A 15646-nucleotide genomic window follows, 5' to 3' on the forward strand; every position below is an offset into this window, starting at 1 on the left:
CAAGAATAAATTTAACAAGTGTCAAGTTGTTGAATTTTGCAGATCATGTATGATTTAATTATGTTCACCATGGAAACATAAAATGATTTTGGTTATGCTTGGAGTGCAGGGGGTAAGCCGCCATCTATAGCACTGATTGCAGTCTGGAATAGTGGAGAGGCAGCAAAATCCTCATTTATTATTTAACTTAAGTATGGTGTTATTTAATAATTTATTTCAAAAGGCATGGGTGCCCCTTCTTTCATGCCCCACAAATACAGTGTCAGTCTGTGGGAAAGACCAAAAAAATCTCCTTCCGTCACTGTCGTGAACACTTTAGAAATCATGCACGAGTGTGCATATCATCACTGTTTCAACAGTTCTTTGAAATCAGCACGATGCGTTCAGGGGGCTGCACTGGGAAGCCTGTCCACGTGGGGGCTGCTAAAGACTAGAGTGATCCCTGTCACAGTGCATCTGCAACTTCAAGCATGGAGAAACATGCATTTTTAGTGTCTGCTGTTCCTCATTGACTGACTGGAAACAAACAGAATGACTGCACTCGAACTTAACTCAAACACAGCTGAGCACAAGTGGCTGTCTGCCACTGACCAAACCAGAAGTTAGTGTAAAGTAGGACAGAAGGGCATTTAATTGTTGGAGGTTAGAGGACTTTTCGTAAAGAGGCGTGCGTTTAAATTTGACAAGCTTAGTTGTCTGGTATAACAAACCTGAGACACAAGTCAAACGCCGTCGCTCATCTGCACCTCTACATCTTGATCCAGACAGTCTTTATAAACAAAGCCCTGGCATGTTGTCTCCGCTGTCACTGACGGGTGTTAAACTAGGCTCTCCTGAAGCGTAAACGGGGCGTAAACAGTCTCGGACGCTCAAGGAAAATGCCACTTGTGTCAAGAGTTTTGACAGTAAACACCCGGGAATGTTTACGCGTGGTTGCTTTGATTTGTTTGTTCACTTCTGGTCCTCTATAGTCAAATGGATTATAGCCGCGGACGGTTGTCTCAGCTGCAGGAACTTGGCCTCTGTCCCAGGCAACATTTCATCCTGGTCACCTTCATTCGTCGCGCTTCCCTTTCTTCACCTAAAAGCTTTAAAATGGAAGGCGATCTGCCAGCTCGCTGATTCAGCGGTCTGGTTTTAATGCTGCGGTTGGGATGCTTGAGATGTTGGTTTCAGAGAAACAGCGACTGACAGGATGAAGCGGAGGAATCTGTTTCTGGAAGAGAGCTGGCAGAACGTGCTGTACCTCAGTGTTTGACTCGAGAATTTCAGTGTCGCTCGGTTTTATGACGTTCCTAAAGTTAAACTCGGAAACAAGTCCAGCGTGATTTTAAGTCGCTGGAGCGTGTCATGATGACTGAACTACATAACAGCTTTTATTATATGATGTTTCTGATTGGCTGACTAATTGTCTTTTCACCCATGAGTAATGTTTGTAGTATTATGATAACACACTGATGCGGGACACGATCTGCACTACAGAGCAAGCAACAATGTATCACAATAGAACTCTAAGCAGGCTCTGTGTGTCCACCAGTGCAGATGATTTCCGCCTGTGGATGCCAAGTGGCAAAATAAATGTCCATGTGGGACTTGTGAGTCTACACTAGTCATCTGACACTATCCATCGATCATCTCACGATGCATCATGGGCCAATATTGCATCACCAATTCCAAATCTTGTTAATTAACTGGCGAAGTGGTAGAAACACAGTATTAGATCACAGAGAGCGCAGGTGTGTGTCCACCTGTCGGCCACCGAGTTTAGAGGGCCTGTTTTGTAGATTCAGTTATGTAACAAATGATTAGTCAGTGACTGATTTGTATTTGAAATTAATTGGAATTAATTGGAATATTGACTTTGTGTCAGCTGGACCTTTTTTACTGTCTGCATTGTATAGTCAGTTTATTATCTTAAAGCTCCATCCACATATAGATCTATTCACATCATATAATATAATAATTATATACACGTCATATTTTATCTAAATGATCACTTTAAACCAGTTTAATTGGAAAACATTTCTGTGGTCTCTGTGTAATCATAAACCTCAGTGCAATTTTTAAATCTGTGGCATTTTGAAAAGTTAATTTCAGCCCTCTCTGCGGAAAATATTTGTACCTCATTTCAAGCATTCATTTGAGGTTCATTCAGTGTTCATTTAAAACATGTGTCAAACACAAATTGGCTGACAAATTCATCCTAACTCAAGCCCCCATTAACAGACATTAAAAACATCATAATTAATATTTTTCTATTGACTTAATTTTCATTTTCCCCATGAGCCCTGAAAATCTCTGCTGAACAGCAGGCTGAGAGGCTCTGAATGACTGAGCGTCACTGACAGCTGCTCTCAGCCCGCAGGGCCCGGCTACCAGGAATCAGACCGGCTGCTCCAGTGATTAAATCAATGCAACGTCTCAGTTCTGACGGTTGTCCTCCCCCGATCTCACACCCTTCCTTCCCTTTAGGAATACTATGACAAAGGCGAGTACGTCATCCGAGAGGGAGAGGAGGGCAGCACCTTTTACATCATCGCACAAGGAAAGGTAACGTGTCTGTCGTTTGTTGAACAAGCTGCACGAACACAAAGCCACATGATTCAAAGATAATTTAGGGTTATGTTTAACCTAAACTTGCTTCTGACACCGATACACTATATATTAAGAAAAGATTTAGCCTTTGTGAAGTGAAGCCAGTTCAGAAGTGCTTTAAACCTGCATTCTTTCTACTGGCCAGCAGGGGGAGATTCTTTGGGGGTGTCTTATTGACAGCGATCGTGGCTCAAGAGTTGGTAGTTCGTCTGATAATTGGAAGGTTGCCGATTCGAGCCCCGGCTCGGACAGTCTCGGTCGTTGTGTCCTTGGGCAAGACACTTCACCTACCGCCTACTGGTGATGGCCAGAGGGGCCGATGGCGCGATATGGTAGCCTCGCCTCTGTCAGTCTGCCCCAGGGCAGCTGTGGCTACAACTGTAGCTGCCTCCACCAGTGTGTGAATGTGAGAGTGAATGAATAGTGGTATTGTAAAGCGCTTTGAGGTTTCTCGAAAAGCGCTATATAAATGCAATCCATTATTATCATTATTATTAGAAGTATTTGAGAAAACAATCCAACTTCTCACTTGATTCACGACCTTCGTAAACATTTTCTTGTTGAGTTCGTGGTCTCAGTTACTAGTTGTAAGTCTTATTTATTACAGCCTGATCCTCCTTTTGCAAATTATGATTACAAATAGAGTCAAAGAGTCAAACAAATGGGGGCTTTGGAGCTTGGCTAACCTGTCATTCATAAGCTGTAAACTGGGATATGTTGACGCTAATAATAACCCGTCGTTCTCAAAAAGAAACAAGCCGTACATCCTCGCCCTCAGCAGTCATTTCTGTGGATATTTGCTTCATGACTGAGCAGGATGCTGCTGTTGTTGCAGTTTTGGAATAAACTAATCACCAAAACCAAACTAGATCATTTTTATGAATAGCATCAGTGCATTACTACTTTTACTTTAAGAATTATTAATCAAAAATAGTAAATGCTTTCTATGTTGCCAGTCAGTCTAACTTGTCATTCATAGTTTTTGCTATTGTCAGTTATAAAAATATAAAACGCATGAGCTGCACTGCAGAGATTTCTGAGACATTTTCTGCAACAATGGCACTCATTAGGGACACCAGCCATAATCCTGTCTTCCAACAATAGAATAAATCCTCAAGTGCTTTGGTGAGATAAGACTACATGATGTCTCCATTGCACGGATCCGGATGCTGCTCCCGTATTTGCAGCAAAAGCTCTTGTTACTCAGCCTGAGTGCCAAACAGCTGCTCGAGCACCGCTCGACTCTCAAAGCTTTGCAGGACGTTGCTTCAATCTGGTTTCCACAAATGAAAACGACGCTGCATACAGCAGTGTTTTATAGTAAGCACATCTCCAACAAAAGAAAGAGGAGCATCTTGGTAATATACCTGCCTCATATCGCGTTTAACGTTTAATCATTAAGAGAGAAAATGTCCCAAAGACAAGATAAAACACACACAGAATAAGTGTCTTCCCTCAGTAACAGTCCAATATGTCGACCAGTATGTTGACCAAACTGTACGTGAGTCTGGGGAGTTGTAGGGCTATGACTCACCCGCCAGTCTGTCTGATAAGTCGGGAACCCGACACCAGAGCTGTCCACGGGGACTCTCAAAATGCCATTATGAGCTGATCCGAGACTGCAGCTCTTCAGCGCTAAGCTAACCAAACCAAACCAAAGAGAGACACATGTTGTTTGGAAAGAAGGGGGCTAATACAGGAAATGCCCCCCACCCCTCCTCTTTGTAACCCCCCCAAACGAGGGTAGAAATAACATCTGAGAGTGCCTGCCATCAGGAAAAACAGGGAAGTAAAGGTCAGTGGGGTCAAATGGGACACTTAGCTAAAGCACGCTTTGACCATAACGGCTGTGATGTAATTGTGGCATTTTTTCGGCACCACGATGCCACCAGTGGGATGCTTGACCTCGGCCAGGGTGGGCCGCTGGTTTTCAGTGCTTCACAAATTACTGAAAGGTTTGACAACTCTCAGGCTGCAGGCGTGGAATGGTGGAAGCCTGCAGCTCGAGCAGGCAACAGTTTGAAGAGGAAAATCAGAGACGTCTGATATGCAAATAATGCTTCTATTCAAACAGCAAGTCAGGAAAGCATAAAGTACTTCAACACCACCACATCACACTGGGCCCATCATGTTCCATGTTAAGTACACTACTCCTTAAAAGCACATTTGTGTACGCACTGTAACATTAAATTAATAGTTAATGTAATCTTCGTTATAATTCGTTCAGTTTGAGGGCCTGCTTTCACCAAACATCACTTCTGTGTAAAAGAAATAGGAGAAAAACCAGGCCATGTGTCACACAGTCGTCTAGGTGAGATGAGGGGAAATCCAAAACAATTTCGAAGAGTGTTAAAGCTACGTAGTACTGCAGGACTGTGTCAATGTCTTCTACAGAAAAAATGTTGAGTTTCAGACTATTTTATTTTTTTGAACAAAACAGGTTTGTTAAAAGTCTCTGCCCGTTTAACAAACCTAGAGGGGAGGAGAGAGGATTTTAAAAACGGGTCTGTCTATGCCCACATAGACGTCGCTTTAAAAATCATGCCTGATTATACAAAATGTTAATCAGTAACTGTCATGATCCTGGGTCCTTTTGACCCAGCGTTTTGTGTTTTCTCTTCGCGATTTTGGTTCTGTTCTTCCTCTGGTTAGTGTTTACTCTGTTCTGCCCGTGTGTTCCTGTATCTAGTCCGCGTTTCTTAGTTTGTGTCCTTTCATGTGTAAGTTCCTGTTTTATTGTGAAGGTCTGTGTCTTATGTGAGTGTTTTCAGTTTGCCTCCCTAGTCTCGTCATGTTAATTACTCCCAGCTGTGTCCCCACCTGTATGTAATCCCCCTGTGTTCTCTGAGTGTATTTAAGTTGTGTCTTCTGTCATAGTAGTTGCTGGTTCGTCTGTGTTGTTTCCCCTCGGTCTCCCTGCGTCTTCCCGTATGTATTTCCCCGGACCTCCCTGCATCCTCGTTTCTGGTTTGTGTTATTAGTTCTACCCAGTTTAGGTTTTCCTGTTTCATGGTACCCACACCGTTGCTGTTTGTATTTTCGGTTGTCAAATAAACACTCATCTGCACCAGAGCTGCCGCATTTTGGGTCCTATTTCAACTCCACACGGCTTGCCCCGCAAACCGTGACAGTAACTTATCTACGACATTTCGGATTATGTACTATTAGAGAAGACTTTAAACTAAACTCAAACATTTGGAAGGTTGTTTCAGTTCTTTAGCATTTTATGTTTTTATAGTGCTTTAAAAAAAATTTGAGAAAATTAAAAGCGTCTGTAGGAGGTGAAGAGATGAACATCCAGCATCCAGACGTCTGATATGCAAATAATGCTTCTATTCAAACAGCAAGTCAGGAAAGCATAAAGTACTTCAACACCACCACATCACACTGGGCCCATCATGTTCCATTTGGTATAATTAAGTACACTCCTTAAAAGCACATTTGTGTACGCACTGTAACATTAAATTAATAGTTAATGTAATCATTCATTATAATTCAATTCAATTTTATTTATATAGCGCCAAATCACAACAAAAGTCACCTCAAGGCGCTTCATAGATACAGAGAAAAACCCAACAATCATATGACCCCCTATGAGCAAGCACTTTGGCAACAGTGGGAAGGAAAAACTCCCTTTTAACAGGAAGAAACCTCCGGCAGAACCAGGCTCAGGGAGGGGCGGGGCCATCTGCTGCGACCGGTTGGGGTGAGAGAAGGAAGACAGGATAAAGACATGCTGTGGAAGAGAGACAGAGGTTAATAACAGATATGATTCAATGCAGAGAGGTCTATTAATACATAGTGAGTGAGAAAGGTGACTGGAAAGGAAAAACTCAGTGCATCATGGGAATCCCCCGGCAGCCTACGTCTATTGCAGCATAACTAAGGGAGGATTCAGGGTCACCTGGTCCAGCCCTAACTATATGCTTTAGCAAAAAGGAAAGTTTGAAGCCTAATCTTAAAAGTAGAGATAGTGTCTGTCTCCCGAATCCAAACTGGAAGCTGGTTCCACAGAAGAGGGGCCTGAAAACTGAAGGCTCTGCCTCCCATTCTACTTTTAAATACTCTAGGAACAACAAGTAGGCCTGCAGAGCGAGAGCGAAGTGCTCTAATAGGGTGATATGGTACTACAAGGTCATTAAGATAAGATGGGGCCTGATTATTTAAGACCTTGTATGTGAGGAGCAGGATTTTGAATTCAATTCTGGATTTAACAGGAAGCCAATGAAGGGAAGCCAAAACAGGAGAAATATGCTCTCTCTTTCTAGTCCCTGTCAGGACTCTTGCTGCAGCATTTTGGATTAGCTGAAGGCTTTTCAGTGAGTTTTTTGGACATCCTGATAATAATGAATTACAGTCGTCCAGCCTGGAAGTAATAAATTCGTTCAGTTTGAGGGCCTGCTTTCACCAAACATCACTTCTGTGTAAAAAAAATAGGAGAAAAACCAGGCCATGGGTCACACAGTCGTCTAGGTGAGATAAGGGGAAATCCAAAACAATTTTGAAGAAATTGTTGTGTTAAAGCTACGTAGCTACCAGCTCCCCATCCAGCTCTGCCAGAAGTGGAGGGACACCAAGGCCTTCTCAGGCTAGCAAAGAGATCTAATCTGTCCTGCAAACTGGACAAACTAGATTGAACCGAAGTAGCAAGAGAAAAAGAACAGCGATACATCATCGTCTGACAGACAGACAGGTTCTCATCTGGAAGCTTCATTAAAGGCCATGGAGGCCTGACTGTGTGGATTTATGAAGAGAGTACTGCAGACTGTGTCAATGTCTTCTATTTAATTTTTTTGAAGAAAACAGGTTTGTTAAAAGTCTCTGCCTGTTTAACAAACCTAGAGGGGAGGAGAGAGGATTTTAAAAACGGGTCCACGTAGACGTCGCTTTAAAAATCATGCCTGATTATACAAAATGTTAATCAGTAACTGTTATCTACGACATTTCAGATTATGTACTATTAGAGAAGACTTTAAACTAACCTCAAACATTTGGAAGGTAGGTTATGTCTGTTGTTTCAGTTCTTTAGCATTTTATGTTTTTATAGTGCTTTAAAAAAATTAGAGAAAATCAAAGCGTCTGTAGGAGGTGAAGAGATGAACATCCAGCAAACTGTCTTGTGCAGGTGAAAGTGACCCAGACCACCGAGGCCCACAAGCTGCCACAGATCATCAACACGCTGCAGAAGGGAGACTACTTTGGAGAAAAAGCACTTATAAGGTAAAATACAGCAACAGTCAGGTCATGTCAACAAAAGACTGAAATATTCAAACAGCGTCAGGGGATTGTTGTGGACTGGTGCTATATAGATGAATATTAAAGGTAAGGATTGGGAGGTAACACAACGCAGCACCTGCTTCAATACCGAGACCAATGCTAGGATAACATAGTGCAAAACAATTAATTAGTGAATACAGACAAAATCTGAAAAATGAACCAACCACAGCTTTGGAAATCATGTGGAGCCCTCTTCGATGCATCATAAACAAACAAGGACCAGCTCACTCTCTCTGTGTTTTTAAGGGAAGGGTTTTGTTTTTGTTTTCTTTTATATGTAAGAACTAATTAGGCAGCTCATTCTTTTGTCTTTAAAGCCATAACACATAAAAAAGAAAGAAAAAGAAATGTGACATGATATTTGGATGCAAACTATGTGATGTTTAGAATCTCCTTATGCCAGTATCATTTCCTAAATGTTGCAGCAATAAACAAAGATAGTAGAAATTAAAAACATGTTTTGAAAACCATTTTAAAAAGTATTATATGAAAGTTTGATCTTATTTGACCTTGTAGATGAGGTCAGAGGTCCAAAGTAACGTGATATTTCAGATCCCAGACATCATTCCCGATATGTTGTCAATACAAACAATGGCAGTAAGAAACATAGTTTTAAGTGGCTTTATAGCACCCTCAGATCAATCTACTGACCTTAAAAGTCTGACATGATATTTTAAATCTTTATACTTTAAAGGCTCTTTGTCAACTTTCCACCGATAAATCTGTAACCATGAATAACTTTTTATTCACTAAATTTTAGTGAATTGTTTATCAGAATGATTTAAAAATGTTTCAAGTTTTGTATTCACAGAAAAAACACACAAAAGCATAATGTGGGCAGAGGTAGAAATAGCTTCATAATGCCAAATTCACAATGAAAACAGTTGTAAAATGTACAGTTGTCTTAGTTTTTGTGTGCATGTGATTCACATCTCTTTCAGTGACGACGTCAGGTCTGCCAATATCATTGCTGATGAGAACGGGGTGGAGTGCCTCGTCATCGACAGAGAGTGAGTATTGAGATTTAAAATAATGCCTAAAAGGTTGTAAAAGACATGCTTTTGTTCACCCGATAATGACTCTGAACAAAGACGCCAGTCTATGATGAAGAACAAAGCTGTACTCTGATACATTTCAGCCGGTGTCAACATTTTCTTTTTCCAGACGTTTTCCCACAAAAATTCATTCGTTATCTCACTGTGTTCGATCGCTATCAGTGATCTGAGTTCAGATTTGGAATCAGCCAACATTCCAGTGGTTCGTTTGCTAATGTGCCGATGTCTTTTTTCTAGGACATTTGATCAGACGGTGGGCACCTTCAATGAGCTGCAGAAGTACCTCCAAGGGTACGTGGCAACACTCGATCGCGACGACAAGAAGAGACATGCCAAGTAGGTGCAGCACCCGATGTTCACGACAGTGAACAAAAATGTTCTGAGCATGGAAAAAGAAATGGGTTGCATTACAGAGAAATGACTACTTATTGCAAAACAAACTGCACATCACTGCAATGTTTAATTATTCTCAGCTTCTGGGTTGATACAATGTCTGCAGGTTGTTAAGTTTTTGTGTTGCAAAGGAGATTCACGTTATAGTTTTTTTCATGCTTAGATTTTTTACCTCTTGTTTCAGTTTAGCTGTTTTTACCAAGTTAAAGTAGAAACGTGACACACCATCCTTCTTATCCGGGGTATTTAACGAGTACTGAAAACCTTCTGTTCTTACTGCATCCACATCGAACTTTTCCACTTCTATCAACGACTCTGTGAGCTTTACACATTCATCCCTTTTCAAACACACTTTACGGATAATACAGCGAGGAGAAGACTCGCTCAAAATTCTGATGAAAACATAAGCTGGTGTTCGCCATCTGAGGCACTCGTCTGTTAGCTGTTTTTTCTCTGTTAAAGTTTTCATTGGCTCACTTGTCAGCAGATGAAATGTTCAGATATTCACTTAAATTGTAATAAATTATGATTTGAAAGATACAGATGTGAAAACTCCACTCACAGATGTACAGTAGTTATGATCTACTGCTTCTCTTGCTAAATGTTTAGGTTAAGGTAGACACTCTGTTTTTGTCTGTGTCTTCCATCCAGGAGGTCTGTGTCACGCCACCAAAGTCAGCCTCTGTCTCCTGACGTCATCCAGCTGAAGGAACTGGTTTCCGAATTCTCTTCATCCAGGCCCTTTGATCACCTGGAGGTCATTGCTACCCTTGGGGTCGGCGGGTTTGGACGAGTAGAACTGGTAAGAGCTGACCTTTGGTGAGTTTGAGAATCTTCCAGCATTCAGTTTGTCTGCAGTAACTGAAAAAAATGCAATCTGTTGGATTGAGAATGCCTACTGAAGAATATCCTATTTCTTTTTGGGGTTATTATCCATGAGCGCTGCGCAACCGGTTTTGCAGCATTTGAATCTTTGCAGAGAGTGTAGTCCTACACACTCTTCATCCTGCTGGTTGTATCAGCAGTAACACCATCAATAAACACTAGTAACCTCCACCGTGTTCGATGGTTGATGCTCTTCTCCATCCTTTTCTCTTCCCATCATGTTAATCTTGGTTTCATCTTTGCAAAGAATCTTTTTTTCAGAATTGTGCAGGTTCTTTTAGATGTTTTCTGGCAAAATCTAATCTGACCTTCTTCATATAGAAATTATTATTTTGATAGTGCATCAATTTACTCTACTGAAAGTTCATTAGGACGGTGTTTTCATGGGTAGGAGTAAACTTAATGTTTACATGGGAACCATGCCTGCTGTTTGAGGTCTGTGCTGAGTCACACCCACCCTGTCATGTCCATCTGCAGGTGAAGGTGAAGACTGAGGATGTCACCTTTGCACTCAAGATCATCAAAAAGAAGCACGTGGTGGACAACAGGCAGGAAGAACACATCCACTCAGAGAGGAGGATCCTCGCGGAGGCTCGCTCGCCTTTCATAGTCAAGTGCGTCCTCTTGCCCAGCCTTGGAACTCATTTCCATTTTTTATCCTACATGATGAATCTCTGCTCCATTAGTCTGGGAACACAATGCTGCGCTTATTAGTTTTTGATGAGATCACCGTCGGGGACCTGAGCAGATTACATCTTCTCAGTGGGGTAGAATAGCAGGGGATATTGAGATGTCTGCTAAGAAAATGTGGTTATTTCTTATGAAATATTGCAACAGGAGCTTTTCTTTGTCTTTTGTGAGATTACGATGATCCGATTTCACCGTATGCAGTGGAACAGACTCTGATATTAAAGCCATTCTTCACCTTCTGTAACGCTCATCCAGCTAACCTCCTCTTCATACACTCTGTGTACCTATTTTATTCCTAATCTGTTTTCAAGACCGACGTCGGGTGATGTAAGACTTAAGGCTACGTACGGTGGCACTGTGGTGTAGTGGTTGACACCCACGCTGCAGTTTTAAGAGCCTTTAAGCTTAATGTTGAATCACGGATGTCGATCTAGGCTCCTATTTACACTAAAATCTGAAAACATTACTTCATATATTAAGCTAGAATTAATTCATTTATGTGATAATTACAGCTCGGGCGAAATTTAATAATTTAGGTGCCCTGCTTCCTGTTTATCATATATTTTGTATTTTTGTTGCTTTTCATGGGTAATCTAGCAGCCCTCTGCTAGACCGTCAATTTTATGTTACAATCTAAACATATACAATGATTTTTGTGCAGTTTTAGCATCATTTATCAAACAGTTTTCAAGATATAATTTTTTGAAAAACGAGCCGTTGACCCACCTGATTTTCCCCACGTTGAAATCAAGGCAGTATCAAGAAAAGTCCAGCACTCCTGCAAAGTCCAACATTTGAGTACCAGAGATGCGTTACTGTAATACTTTAATACTTTTTTCAAGTAATGAGTAAAGTAAGGGATTAGTATTGCAAAAAAAATTAGATTACCGTTACTTTCCCGTAAGCACGCTGCATTACTGCGTTACTAAATCGTGATTTTGTTTGTGAGAGTGTCTCGTGACAATGACGTTAAGCGCGTGCGACCATGCAGAGTTTAAAGCTTGGAAGTACTGACATTACTTTGATTCCGTAAAAAGTGACAAAAACATTAGCGTCCGCTGTTCACTCTGTGTGGGAAGAAAACTTATTTTTGCATAAAGTTAAAACTAATAAAACAAGTTTTCAAAAGAGACTTTTTCATTTGATTCAATTTTACATGATGGATTATGCAGAAAAACAGAATTTGGCTGAAAGGTCTATTGCTTCATTACTTATCCGGGTTGTGTATCATGTTTTCAAAAAGTAACTAAGTAATAAAGTAACTAATTACTTTTGAAAATAAGTAATCAGTAAAGGGATTACTTTTTTTTGTTACTTTCTTGGAGAAGAGCACTGTTGACCACACACTAAAACAAACAAAAGAAAATTCACATTGTAAATGACAACTACTGATTATTTTGAATGTGATAGTTGAATTTAACAATACTGTTATAAATATAGCATAAAGAATACTTTAATATAAAATTGTTGCCATTTTCATTCAACTTTCATGGCTGATTGAGCAAATATGACATGTTTAAAAACCAAAATATCAGTGGAGTCAAAATAGAATAAATACTAGATTTTCCAGATGGTATCGAATTATAACTCAGAAAGTGATTTGGTTAAATATGTGCAAATCTTTTAGACCTGAGAGTCTTAGCAGTTGTCTGCCCCTGATGGTTCTTTCACCAGCTGCACGTCTGGTTGTCTTCAGTCTCAAATATTGTCGGGTTCTTTATGAAACTGCGTCAACCACATAAATAAATCAAAGGAATAAAAAGACTAATGCTGATCTCAAATGATGATAAAATGGCATTTGTTGTATTTAAAGCTAAACTTGTTTGTGTTTCATTTTCTCCAGACTGTATCGCACATTCAAGGATAACAAATATGTGTACATGCTGCTGGAGGCCTGTCTGGGTGGAGAGGTCTGGAGTCTGCTCAGGGACAGGTAGGAGATGCCAACCATTGTCTGGAGCCACTGTCACAAAAGCTGCAAAAGGTTTTAATAGGATGTTTGGGTTTTGGTCTTCAGGGGCAGCTTTGATGAATCTGCTGCTAAATTCTGCATGGGCTGTGTCACGGAGGCTTTCGAGTACCTCCACCGGAAAGGTGTCCTCTACAGAGACCTGAAGCCTGAGAACCTCATTCTGGATTCTGAAGGATACATCAAACTGGTGAGATTAGTTCCAGAAAGTAAACGCATTTTGTCTCAGAACCATGAAAGAACAACACTTGTCAGCATGTTCCTCCCGCTTTGATGACCAGTGCATTTCTTATAGTTTGGAGTCATCAGGCTTAATCAAAATGTGTGTTTCCAGACTCCAGGATGCAACCGTTTTGGTCTTAACTCATTCACTGCCAGCCATTGGCAGTGAATGAGTTAAACCCATTGACTCATTCACTGCAATTGACGGCTATAGACGTCAATTGCAGTGAATGAGTTAATTGCGACCAAAAAAGTCTGTCAGGCACAACTAAACATTTCCTTTGGTCACACCTGTGTGTGCGCCTGACATTTGGCAGGTCTGTGAGCGTTTTGCTTTGTTTTTTTCTCCACCCACGTTCTGCGTCATCCATTTAAATGCTGTGCAAATTGATGCAGCTAATTCCTCTGCTCTGCGGGTGCGGTGAGCTCTACCGTGCCCTGATCTGTGACTCACAGGTGCTTTTAGGGTTTGTGGCTTGAGTCACAAGTTTAGTGTTCTGCCAAGTATGTCATGTATTAGTGACATATGGTGAATTATTCACTAATATAAGAATGGGAGCATGGTAGCACAAGGGTTAGCAAGAAGGTCCTGGGTTCGACTTCTGGCCACTGTCTTAATAACGTGCACCAGTGCATGCAGTATGAAGTATAGTTTAAATAGTTTGGTAGTAAGCAATTAAAAGGGCTACTAAAAGAAAGGGGGAGCACTGTAACTACAGTTTTAGTGGTTACTGGCACATTTACTGAAAGCAAATCAAACTTTGACAGCGTCACAACATTATAGCTTCATTACACATGAACATCACGTCTGCTGACCCAGCAGGGCAGTGAACAAATGCTATGACAAGCTAGTTATGGATACAGTAAGTAGGATGGATAAGAAAACAATGAATTAGGGAGAAATTCATGTCACATAACACATTTTTTGTTGATTGGTTTCTTTTTCATGTGTCTGATAAAACTGCTTAGACGTCAGGATGTTTTATGGCATCTAAGCAGACATAAGCAGCACAGTGGTTTCTTAAAGAGTAAGGCTTTTAATGTAGGCAGGTATTTTTGTGGAAAAGCCTTAAAGGCTCCCCAGAGGACTTTTAAAAGTTTCAACATTACTGTATACTTGTATGCTGACAGGCTGACAGTAAACATCTCTTTAAAGACTAAACTCTCCTTTTCCAGGTCGACTTTGGCTTTGCCAAGAAGATCAGATGTGGCCAGAAGACTTGGACCTTCTGTGGCACTCCAGAGTATGTGGCACCAGAGATCATCCTCAACAAAGGCCACAACTTCAGTGTGGATTTTTGGTCTTTGGGCATCCTGGTGTTTGAGCTTCTTACCGGCAGGTTAGAGCACGCGTTCTTCTGTGATTCCAATCTGCAGCAAGATCATCCTTTCACTCATCCACTTCACTCTGCCCACTGACCTGCAGTCATTTTTACACAAAGTACTGCTAAAAGCTTGCTGAATATCTGCCGATTTTTTCTTCACTCCACAGTCCTCCGTTCTCAGGAATTGACCAGATGATGACGTACACTTTCATCTTGAGAGGCATTGAGAAGATGGACTTCCCGAAGAAGATAACAAAGAGACCGGAGGACCTCATACGCAAGCTATGCAGGTACACACTCACATGCGCAGGCCGACATACCTGAAGCTTAAGTAGACACAAAATTCTCGATTCAGATTTTCAGGACAGAGTCTGATGATGGCTGATGTGCTCAGTATACCTGACACCCAGGTACATTAAACAGTTTTCTTCAAGCTCTGAACAACAGAGCAGGAAAACATAACCCAACCATCTTGGAACTAGCACAGTAATTTGGTGAAGAGTTAATTTCCTGACTTTGATCTGTTTTATAGGCGGAACCCCTCAGAGCGACTGGGTAATCTCAAAAATGGAATAACTGATATTAAGAAGCACAGGTAAGTAGGAACTGACTCATTTGTTGTGGATCTCAGCGGGAAGATTAGTTCCACAAATTAGCACTGATTGAACATTATGGATGAAGGCTCGTGGTTCATAGCCTTTACAATTAGATAATCACTGAACAGTGTGCAAGAGCAGTCGGATGCAAACATCGTCAAGGCTTATCAAATGATTGAACTTGCCACTTGCCTTTTTCCTTTACAAAGACAGCATGAGGCTACCGCATTACAGGAAACAATATATACTCATAATGCAGGGATTGATATGTTGTTCTTAAACGTGATGCTGACCTAGTTCTCATTTTCCATACTGAGCCAGGAATAGAAGTCAAAGTCCAAGTAAAATGTACAGAAAGAGTTCTTGATCCAGAACAAGTGACATTTAACAACCACTCGAATCACTGTTCAAACTTTAAATTGGGACGTTTCCTACTTTGCGTTTGTTCTGACAGAGTCAAACTCATATATGTAAATGTGAGAAGATAAATACACTTACAGATGTGTGTTTTCTCTAATGTATCTGAAGGTGGTTTAATGGCTTCAACTGGGAGGGGCTGAAGGCAAGGACGTTACCATCGCCACTGAAAAGAGAAGTAAGCTGTGATCAAACTTGTAACTTGTAGTTCCACGTCATGAC

General features: G+C 41.0%; 1 protein-coding gene across 2 annotated transcripts in view; it reads left to right on the plus strand.

Moving 5' to 3' along the window:
• The window catches only part of prkg2 (protein kinase cGMP-dependent 2), a 37737-nt gene that overhangs the window by 17027 nt on the left and 5064 nt on the right, over window positions 1–15646 (plus strand). The window contains exons 7-18 of one of the 2 annotated variants that reach the window (XM_082556061.1): window positions 2473–2550; window positions 7721–7815; window positions 8814–8882; window positions 9165–9263; window positions 9972–10122; window positions 10683–10819; window positions 12739–12828; window positions 12913–13054; window positions 14263–14426; window positions 14579–14701; window positions 14944–15006; window positions 15536–15602. In XM_082556061.1, the coding sequence (XP_082412187.1) occupies window positions 2473–2550; window positions 7721–7815; window positions 8814–8882; window positions 9165–9263; window positions 9972–10122; window positions 10683–10819; window positions 12739–12828; window positions 12913–13054; window positions 14263–14426; window positions 14579–14701; window positions 14944–15006; window positions 15536–15602 (1278 nt within the window). The remainder of the gene's footprint in view (window positions 1–2472; window positions 2551–7720; window positions 7816–8813; window positions 8883–9164; window positions 9264–9971; window positions 10123–10682; window positions 10820–12738; window positions 12829–12912; window positions 13055–14262; window positions 14427–14578; window positions 14702–14943; window positions 15007–15535; window positions 15603–15646) is intronic. The other variant, XM_082556062.1, reaches the window with a different exon arrangement.

The sequence above is a fragment of the Aulonocara stuartgranti genome (genome assembly GCF_965226115.1).
Source record: "Aulonocara stuartgranti genome assembly, chromosome: 12".
NCBI classification, from domain to species: Eukaryota; Metazoa; Chordata; class Actinopteri; order Cichliformes; family Cichlidae; genus Aulonocara; species Aulonocara stuartgranti.